The 10,585-nt window shown below is 42.8% G+C and overlaps 1 protein-coding gene across 1 annotated transcript in view; it reads right to left on the bottom strand.

The window, feature by feature from the left end:
* Nucleotides 1-2,207: 2,207 nt before the first annotated feature.
* Nucleotides 2,208-10,585, bottom strand: part of SPI1 (Spi-1 proto-oncogene) — a 31,093-nt gene continuing 22,715 nt past the window's right edge. The window contains exons 4-5 of the mRNA XM_030559828.1: nt 5,129-5,285; nt 2,208-4,077 (exon numbers count right to left, since the gene is read on the bottom strand). Of these exons, the coding sequence (XP_030415688.1) occupies nt 3,761-4,077; nt 5,129-5,285 (474 nt within the window). The 3' untranslated portion in view covers nt 2,208-3,760. The remainder of the gene's footprint in view (nt 4,078-5,128; nt 5,286-10,585) is intronic.

The raw sequence follows: 10,585 nt of genomic DNA, 5'->3' as shown, positions 1-10,585 counted from the left end.
TTCCCTTGGCAGCTGGGGCACCTGATTATTCAAACCCCTATGCCACAGATGACAAATCTAACCAGATGCAGATGGGGATTTAGTATTGTTTCTAAAAATATTTCAAAACATTAACTTGAGGAAGAGAAAAAGATCGTGGCTTTGGAGATTAACCATTATTTTAAACTTACATTCAGAATTTTTTGCAAAAAATGTTTTAATAATAAATATTTCCTGTTCCCCATGAAATCGTTTTTTGGAGATCCCCACGTGGAGTATAGCTCCATATTTCATGGACCTGAAACTAAGGTAGGCATTGAAGCTTTATATTAGAGATCAAAGCAACTGCTCGAAAGTTAGATTCTGAATGAAGCACACAGGCCTCCCCTCCTTCAGAGTCCTGTCTGTCAGATCTCAAATTGCTCATCAGAGTTTTTCATTTTAAATTTGAATTTCTATTAAATTTCAATGTTTATTTTCTCTGTCTGCTACTTCCTGGAGAAACAGAAAGGCAAATGGGAACTCTCATATCTGAGAGAACTCCCTGGTGAGCTGGAAATACCTGATTTAAGATCTTCCAGCCATTCTCACATATCGTCTATCACAGATTTGTTCTGTCTGAATCATCATCGTTTCCCTGTAAGAGGAAATGATACCTGTCTACCAAGCTCTGATATCAGCAACTGTGAGGCTATTCTAGGCCGGTTTTGCTATGCCAGCTGTGTTGGGGATGAGGACATAACTCATATTTTCATGAGGAATTCTCTTCTTTCCTCTCGACTCAGGTAAGAAAGGGACAAATGTCTTGCTTCTAGACAGTTCCTGGAGCTGAATCACCCTCAGTGACAAAGAGAAAAGACATGACTAGGGAAGAAGCTCTCAACTTCAAAATCAGCACTGAAGAAATCCTGAAGACAGTCATTGGTAGGAGTTGTTCCGGCCTTCCATTGAGAACTGTCTCAGGATCAATAGAGGTACCGGCCCATAAAGTCTACCACAATGAGGCAAATGGAGTTTAATGGTAATAGTGTTGTGTTATGTAGAAAGCAGATCACTAAGTTGCTTCTAAAATTATAAGAGGCTTCCCTTAGGACAGTTTTACAGTCTCTGCTATAACATGACACCATCTGAGCGTATAAATGCTCAACTAATAGCAAAGAGATTTCTGAAGAGTATTGATTTAAAGAAAGGCTTCAAGATTTTTTTGAAAGTTAAAAGAAAAAGCAGTCCCCCTGTCAGCAACTGCTGCTGTTGATAAAGTTCTGAAACTCTTGGCTAGCTGTAATTCTCAGATTTCTACCAGCAGTAAATATATTTACCATGTTCCTGAGTCAAGACACTAGAAAAAGTTACATACTTGGAAAAAAACACTTTGTGCATTTTGTTAAAGCTGCTGCTTCTTCCTGTCTGGTTCCAGGGAATTACCACTGTGCAATGATGAAATCAGACTCTTCACTTCCTCAATGGGACTGTTACTATAGACAAAATTGACTAATTTGGAATATAACTTTAAAGACTCAATCCTGCAGGTGCTGAGCACTCTTGTCTCCCACAGGCTTCAATGAGACATGAAAGTGCTTAGCACCTCTCCAGATCAAGCTCTAAGAAATCAAAGTTTCTTATTTGCCCATGTGTTCCTCATCACCGTGTTTGACAGCCTATGTCACTGTTGAATGTTTAAATAAGAACGAGGCTCTTTAATCCCAGTTTTCAGTCTGGTCTGCTCTCCTGAATTATGTATGTATGTATGTATGTATGTATGTAATCTCCCTTCCAGCTGTTTTAAAGATCTTTGTTACACTTTCCAACTGTACATGCAAGGTGCATATTATAAACTTTGAATATATACTATGCATCTTGTACAATGCTCATGGACTGTTTGTCAAGATGCTTCATGTATTTCAGGATGCAGAAAAATTATTTGGTAGTCTGTGATCATGTAATTAGACTATTGTAATACATGTGCACAGGGAGGGAGGAAGTGGAATAAAGGTTCACATGGTATCTTAAATGTGACATTTCCTAATTTTGAGAGCTTAACTAGAGCCATGAAGTCTTAACATTCTCCTAAAATAGGCTGGTTTTCTTTGTTTGTTTTTTGTTTTTAAGGAATCCAGTAAAGCTGGTTAATACTTTGCGCTGTGAAATAACTTGTATCAATACAGAGTTATTAGTTTATTATTTGCTTTACAATAGTGCCTAGAAGCCACAGTTAAGATCTGGTTGTAATCAATTGTGCTAAGCACTGTAAAAGACACGGTAAAAGGACAGTCACTATGCAAAAGAGCTCACAATCTAAATTAAGACAAAATGCAAGAGTGGATGTAACAAACAGGGCTATGTCTACACTAGAGAGTTTACAGTGGCACAGCTGTACAGATTCAGTTGCACCGCTGTAAGATCTCTCATGTAGCCACTTTGTGCAGACAGGAGAGAGCTCTCCTGTCGACAAAGCTACCGCCGCTCATTGGGGTGGATTAACTATGTCGATCAGAGATGGTGGAATATTCACACTCCTGAGGGACGTAAATTTTGCCGATGTAAGTGATAGTGTAGACATAGTCTAGAGAGGAGCAAGGGAGAGAGGATGAATGAAAGAGGAATAAGGGCTGGTCTACACTGAAAACTTAACTTTGACATAGCTACATCTCTCAGGGGTGTCAAAAATCCACACCCCTGAAAGACATAGCGTTACTGACCTAACCTTTCTACTGCCTCTCAAGGAGGTGGATTACCTATGCCAACAGGAGAACCCCTCCCATTAGCATAGATAGTATCTTCACTGAAGTCCTGCAGCTGTGCTGCTGTAATATTTCAAGTATAGATAAACCCTGGGTGTATACCCCAACATGGGTTAATGTAAGCCAATTATGTTCATAGCAATGTGTGGTTGTAAATTGCAACCATCAGTATAAGTGAGTGGAAAATTCTGAATTGGTGGTGTATTGCACCTTTTTTGCATTTAATATGCACAGGTGAAAATGATGATACAGCATGCATGGCAGTGGTGATCTGAGACTTTAGTGTGTGCATTTTTCAGATTCCTAGTTACTTTTAGGATTCAATAGCCTCCTATAATGTGATCCCTACTCACTTTTGTTTCATAGTCTGAGAATGCTTCTAACATTTCCAGGGAAATAAGAAGCCCATGGAGACATGAAATGTTGATAAAGTCCAGCAGCCTGTTCTTCTCTATACCCAGTTAGCATACTTGAGCTGATACTGTGTAAATGCAAGTGAGACTAGTTTGTGAAGCAGCCATCTGTCATGCAAACACCAAGATTTCATTATATCAAATTTTATTAAATATATACATGTTATTACTATTTAAACAGAACAGGTATCTTTCCAAGATCTGCAAACTTCTCTCTAGCTGTTGAGAGCTGCGGCAGAGCCTGTATTAATGCTAGTTTAAAAGCTGTAAGCTAATGCAGTGTCACTGAAGATGACACAGCACTGCCTTTGAAGGGCAAAACCTCATCAGCTGTATCCATTAATTACAACACAATCAAACAAATATTTTCTGACAATAATATATTTATACACTTCTAAAATTTCCCAACTCTGTCCAGCTTGTTGGATGGAAGCAGAATTCTCTTATCTGTAGGATTCTCAAGTGCTGAAGAAGGGAATTCGTACCAGAAACATCGGACGTTAAAAGCCCTGAGAAGGTAGAGAAGTGGGCATGTGAAGCAAAGAGAAAGATGCGTCCGTCTCCTTTGCCAGTATCCAGCCAGGAGGTCTTCATTTTTTGATTTGCTCAGGGTCCCAAGGCCTGTGCTCAGTGAGGATAATGCTTCCTATCAGTGCTTCCCCTTCCCATTACCTCTCCACTAAACTGGTAGGTCAGCTTCTTCTTGACCTTCTTGACTTCCCCCGTCTTGCCGTAGTTTCTCAGTGCCCGTGCCATCTTCTGATAGGTCATTTTCTTGCGGTTGCCCTTCTGGATGCCCCAGCGGTGTGCCAGTGCCTCTTTGTGTTTGGAGGAGAACTGAAAAGTGCCTTTTTCCTTGTCAACCCACCAGATGCTGTCCTTCATCTCTCCACTTCGAAGAAGGTCCAGAAGGAACTGATACAAACGGATTTTCTTCTTGCTGCCTGTGTGAGGGTCAGAGAGAGAAGGCAGTTGTGAGATAGCTTCATGGCTTCAAGTGTGTAGAATGGAATGGGGAAGCTTACACAGTTTATACTGTTGGTTTTGCTAACATGCTATTTGAAGAAATTCTTCAATGTGCAGCAGTTATAGAGATAGATGATGCTGAGATGTAGTGTACCGTGGTGCACTAAGTACAGGTATAAGACCTAGTAATTCCTGAGATCTAACCCCAGCCCTGACACTGGTTTGTTCTGTTGGTTTTGGGTAACTCAAGTGAGTTAGTGTTTGATTTTTTTCAGAGGAGTTGAACATCTACAGTTCCTATCAACTTCAAGTGTAGCTGTAAGTGCTCAGCACTTCTGAAAATCAGACCCTTAAGCTCACTGCCTCACTTTTCCCATCTAAAAAAGGGGATAATATCTACTTTCCAGAGTTGTTGTGAGGGTGAAAGCCAGTGCACTACTTTCAACGTATAAATCTCTATATTAATGTTAGGTATTTATTACAGCAAGAAGAAGTTAGAATAGGTAGGGCCAGGGGCCTCGGGCCCTGATCCAAAGTTCACTAAAGTCAGTGGAAGGAATCTCATTAATTTCAGTGAAGTTAGGATCAGGCCCTGTGAGAGGTGTGAATGGCTGGTGATAGCAATCAAGTGTGGGTAACTAGACAACACATTCTGTTTATAGACTGCATATAATGGATGGGTTCTACGCACTTTTTAGAAAGGGATGGAGAGTCTGAGGGGTGGAGGCAGCTCAACTGTTCCTGAAAGCAGAGGCACCAGAAGATCAACTTCTGGCAGAGGAAAGGACCAAGGGGTGACTGAAATGAGGCCAGAATCAGCAAAGCAGAAAAGATAGGTATACAAGGGGAGAGAAGATCAGAGAGAGATAGAGAGATGGGGATGTAGCCACGAAGGTTTCAGAAGATAAGAAGCTTCTAGGGATTGAATGAAGGGGCAAACACAGTTAATTTTTTAACACTATCTGTCAACATCATACCAACATAGTCTGCACACTTGTGGCTCAATGCAGCCTCTCTGGGTTTACTGACCTGGCTCTCCATGTATAATTCCAGGACGTGGGTCCACACCATCAGTCTCCCCATCTGATACCTCCAAAGGGGGGCTCTGCCTCTCCATATCCTCCTCATCAGAGCTGGGCTGATGTGGAGAGGAATACTGTACGCACATCCGAGGCAAATAGGAGACCTGTAGAAGAGGGGAAGAATGGTGTGGGGAGGAGAAAGTGACAGAGCCAGAGGCAAAAAATGAAAAGGTTAGATGTGAGGGGAGATTAACAGAAAGGGAGGGAGAGAGTGACAGGTGCATGAGATTATTTAAGATCATAAGTAGAGATTTAATTGCTGTCACTTAAACACTGTGTGGTTTAAACCTATTCAGAGGACCAATCAAGTTGAACAAAAACTGTCTTTAGCAGTCTTGACCCATTTAAGAGAGGGAGGACAAAGCAGTGGAAGACAGAAGTGAGTTCTAGTTTAGGCCCTGCACAATCACAGCACCTCTTTGTGCCTCGGTTTCCTCACCTGTACAAGGGAGATAATTTTCTCTAATCAGATGTACATCCCCATCACTGTGGTATCTTCCTGCCTGCTAGGGGTGTGGTGGTGGATGTATTGCTTGTAAAGGAGATTCTTAGAGGGGTATGGCAATAGTCATTTAACAGATGTCTCTGCGTGTCAGATTATTCCTGTGGGTGGAATTTGCTGGGATGAGCTTTCTCCAGAAAGACCTTCCAGGGAGGATTCAGAACAATCACCTTTAAATGTGTGTGGGGGAACCCTCATGGTGCCTGTGATATAGTGGGGAAATACAGAAGCAGCATATTCCTTGGTGACTTCTTGGTCCTTGTTAACTTTCCCCAGTCCAGAGCCACCCTCTTATAGGATCTTTTTCTAAGAAAGACTTTCTGGGGCAGCCCCTTTAAATTTGGCAATTCTAAATACTTGTAGCCACAAAGTAGCCATTTTAAAACTGGCTGCTGTTTACTGTATCTTCCTCTTGTCTATCTGGTATAAATCTGTTACTCTTTTGCCTATCTTATTGCTGAAGAGATTGGACACTGTGAGAAGATTCTAACATTGCAGGGGCATATCCCACCTGGACTGGGGACAGCTCTCTCTGCTCTTCACCTGCTTTGAGGAGGGAGGATGCTCAACACTAAGGTGGGGGGTGTACCATACTGGGTCAGATTTTGCACCACTTAGGTGATGTTAAATGGCTGGAATCAGACCCTAACTGGCCATCTGAGAATTCCCCAGTGTAGACCTTTCACCTGGTGTAGAGCTGGTGTAGCCAGTTCCTATACTAAATGCCTGGTGTTGGGGGTAAGTCAGTGACAAGGTGGACTTCTGCTCTGCCAATACTTAACTGACATGTGATCCCTTGGCATGAGCAAGCGCAGACCTTTACATCAAGGCCGGAGCAGATGGATCTTAGGAATGCAAGAGCTGCTCTTTGATTGCCACCTCTACCCCTTGTGCCAAACAGAGTTCAGTGCAGGAGAAAATATGGGCACTGTCTCCTCACACTTTTGTGATAGTGAGACCATGAGGTATATTTCATCCTCCTGTGAATCACATGGAAGTCAGGCAGGCAAGGTACGGAGACCATGCAAGAGGTTAACAATAAGGAAACCTCTCCTCTGCCACCAATGAAGGGACATTGCTGTGTGGGTCCAAATAGTGCAGGAGGTAGGGGAGTAAGGCAGTCACTTCTTCCACTCCCCCCAAAACACCACATCCAATATGATGCTGGTGAAAAGTGCTAAACTGATAACCCAGGAGATTGAGGGCCTCTTGAACTAACCTCCCTTCCCTCCAGCACTAGGTGGGAGAAGGGTGTTCTGCGTATGACTCCCTCAGCGCAGGATTAGGTGAAGTTGGGGGGGAGTGCATGGTCTGTTCATGACTCACAATGCCCAGTCTGGGGTCAGACACTGAATGACTGATACTTTTCTGATGAGTCTCAAACCATCCTGAAATGTCCCAATAAGGAGTGTGCAAGTGGATTGGTTGAAGGGTGCAGTGGCTGGCGGTTAGTGAGTTGGCAGATTGGCTGGAGGCGAGCATGGCAGGAAGAGCCGTGATTGGGTAAGAGTGTGTGTAAGTTTCCTGTCAGATGCCCCAGAGTGAAACTCCAAACCTCACCACAGAGTCACCTTAAGTGTTTTACAGTTGAACAAACTGCAACTTCAGGGATGAGAAGGAAGGGAGAGGTGGGGGTGGAGTGGGGGTGGGAGGTGAGTAGATGGGAGAGAAATGGGGAATGGTACCTCTGGAGGGAGTAGGAGGAGGAAGTTGGTGAGTGTGGTACCAAAAGGGGGAAAGAGGACAAAGCTAAACAATGCCCCTGGTGGTGGGGGAAAAGAGCATGGGATGGTGCTGTGGGAGAGGAAGGGTGAATGATGCCTCGAGAAAGGGGGTAGGGATAAGATGTAGATAGTGCCTCAGGGGGCAGAATGAGTTTCTCCCATACTATATGTACTTTCCATATCTGCTATATTTTTGGTAATACATATTGCACCGGTGTGTGAAATTCAGAATATGTGATATGTACGATATCCTGAAAATATTACACAATGAGTCACTTTTCCTGTTGGGGTGCTTGCAGAGGCAGATGATTAATGCAATCGTGGAGAGGGGAGGTCTTAGAAACTGCTGGCTACTTTCCACACTCTGCTACTACCTAAGTATTGCTGCTCTTTATTTATTTTTCCTCTGTCCACTCTTCTTCTTTCCTTCTTCTTCCACACAGCCTTTCCTTTTCCTTACAGTGTTGTCTGCTAAGAGCTGTTATGGACAAGCTAAGTAAACTTTCTTAAGAAGACCTGTCCAAGGACAATCTGGAACTCAGATTTGGTCTCACAAAATAATGGGACTGTTCCAATTTTTTTGATAGCTAACTTCTTGTATGACCCTCCCTCAGTAACAAACTACTGCTTTGATCTCACATGACTGTAGTGTGTAGTGACTAGCACATTCAGCATAAGGATGAAAGTTGGCCTCCTGCTTCTGTTTCCTTGAAAATGCCTTGTAACTGTAATTGAATGATGACTGCCATCTGCATCAACACTTAGGGGGATTAAACCACAGCGCTCAGCACTAAATGCATGAGCTACTATAGCTTGAGCTAAAGCTCCCTAACTGGGGATTGTAACACTTATAGCCTCTTCACAAAAGGAGCTCTGTAAACCACATTCACCAATAGGTTACAACTGCACTACAGATTAGTCTTTGAGGAGAACATAGAAATGTAACGCTGGAAGGGACCTTGAGAAGTCATCAAGTCCATCCCCTTGTGCTGAGGCTGGACCAAGTAAACCTAGACCATCCCTCACAGGTGTTTGTCCAACTAGTTCTTAAAAACCTCCAATGATGGGGATTCCACAACCTTTCTTGGGAAGTCTATTCCAGAACTTAACTACTCTTTTACTTAGAAATTTTTTTCCGAACATGTAATCTAAATCTCTGTTGCTGCAGATTAAGCCCATTACTTCTTGTTCTACCATCACTGGACATGTTGACCACTATCCTCTTTATAACAGTCCTTAACATATCTGAAGACAGGTCCCAGCTCAGTCTGTTTTTCTCAAGACTAAACATGCCCAATGGGTTTTGGTTTTTGTTTTTTTTAACCTCCCCTTATGAGTCAGGTTTTCTAAATCCTTTATCATTTTTGTTGGTCACCTCTGGACTTTCTCCAATTTATCCATAGCTTTCCTAAAGTGTGTATCCCAGAACTAGATACAGTTCTTCAGCTGAGGCTTTACCAATGCCGAGTACAGTAGGACAATTACCTCCTCTGTCTTACATATGACACTCTTATTATTACACCCTAGAATTATATTAGCCTTTTTCATAATTGCATCACCTTGCTAACTCACATTCAATTTGTGATCCACCATAACCCCCAGACTCTCTTCAGCAGTACTACCACCTCACCAATTATTGCCCACCTTGTGCATTTGATTTTTTCTGTCCTAAATGTAGTACTTTGCATTTGTCTTTACTGAATTTCATCTTGTTGATTTCATACCAATTCTCTAAACTCTCAAGGTCACTTTGAAATTTAATCCTTGCCTCTAAAGTGTTTGCAACCCCTCCCAGCTTGATGTCTGAAGATTTTATAGGTATGCTCTCCACTCCAGTACCCAAGTCATTAATGAAATTATTGAATAGTGCCAGTCCTAAGACTGACCCCTGCAAACCTCACTAGATATGTCCTCCCAGTTTGACAGCGAACCATTAATAACTACTCTTTGAGTTCAGTTTTTCAATCAGTTGTGCATCCACTTTATTATAATTTCACCTAGACTGCATTTCCGTAGTTTGCTTATGTGAATGTCATGTGGAGCTGTGTTAAAAGCCTTGCTAAAATTAAGATATCACATCTATTGTTTCCTTCCTATCCACTAGGCCAGTAACCCTGTCAGAGAAAGCAATTAGATTAATTTGGCATGATTTGTTCTTAACATCCATGCTGGCTATTCCTTATAACCCTTTTATCCTCTAAGTCAGGTTTTCTCAAACTTCGTAGCATCACAACCCCCTTCTCAGAACAAAAATTACTACATGACCCCAGTAGGAGGGACTGAATCTTGAGCCTGCCTAAGCCCCGCTGCCCCGGGAGGAGGGTGGGAAGCCCAAGCCCCACTGCCCTGGGGGAGGTGGTAAAGCCAAAGACCCTGAGCTTCAGCCCCAGGCAGGGGGCCTGTAACCTGAGCCTCAGCACCCAGGGCTGAAGCCCTCTGGCTTCGACTTCGACCCCATGTGATGGGGCTCAGACTTTGGCTTTGGCCTTGGGCCCCAGCAAATCTAAGCCAGCCCTGGCTACCACATTAAAATGAGTTTCCAACCCACTTTGGGGTCCCTACCCACACAGTTTGAGAGCCGCTGCTCTAAGTGCTTACATATTGATTGTTTGTTAATTTTTTCCATTATCTTTCTGGATATCAAAGTTAGGCTGCCTGGTCTATTATTCTCTGGATTTTCTTTGTTCCTTTTTAAACATAGGTACTGTGTTTGCCCTTCTCAGGTCTTTCTGGACCTCACGCATCCTCCATGAGTTCTCAAAGATAATTGCAAAGAGTTCTGAGATTGATTCAGTTAGTTCCCTAAGTACCATAGGATGATTTTCATCAGGTCCCATCATCATTAATAGATCTAATTTGTCTATTCTGTAACTTGTTCTTTCCCTGTTTTGGCTTCCCTGGATGGAACTAGCCCTATCACCTCTGTACTAAAATGCCAGACAAGGTACAGATGGGTGAGTGGAACAAAGCAGCGGGACGGGCAAAATCTCCTTCTCTGCTGCCATTCTGTGATGTTTACAAGGAAACAAAGTGGGGTCAATGCTCATTCTCAGCCTTCGGATGGACATAATGGTCAGTCACTGCATTTCAGCAGCTTGTCTAAATGCTGGAACTAGAACAGCTTGTAGCTCCTCGCAAAGTGGTGTTCCACACATTTTTTTCCTGTCTTTTTGTCAGT

This window comes from Gopherus evgoodei, chromosome 4 (genome assembly GCF_007399415.2).
Source record: "Gopherus evgoodei ecotype Sinaloan lineage chromosome 4, rGopEvg1_v1.p, whole genome shotgun sequence".
NCBI lineage: Eukaryota > Metazoa > Chordata > Testudines > Testudinidae > Gopherus > Gopherus evgoodei.
This window is presented reverse-complemented; position numbering and strand designations above follow the sequence as displayed.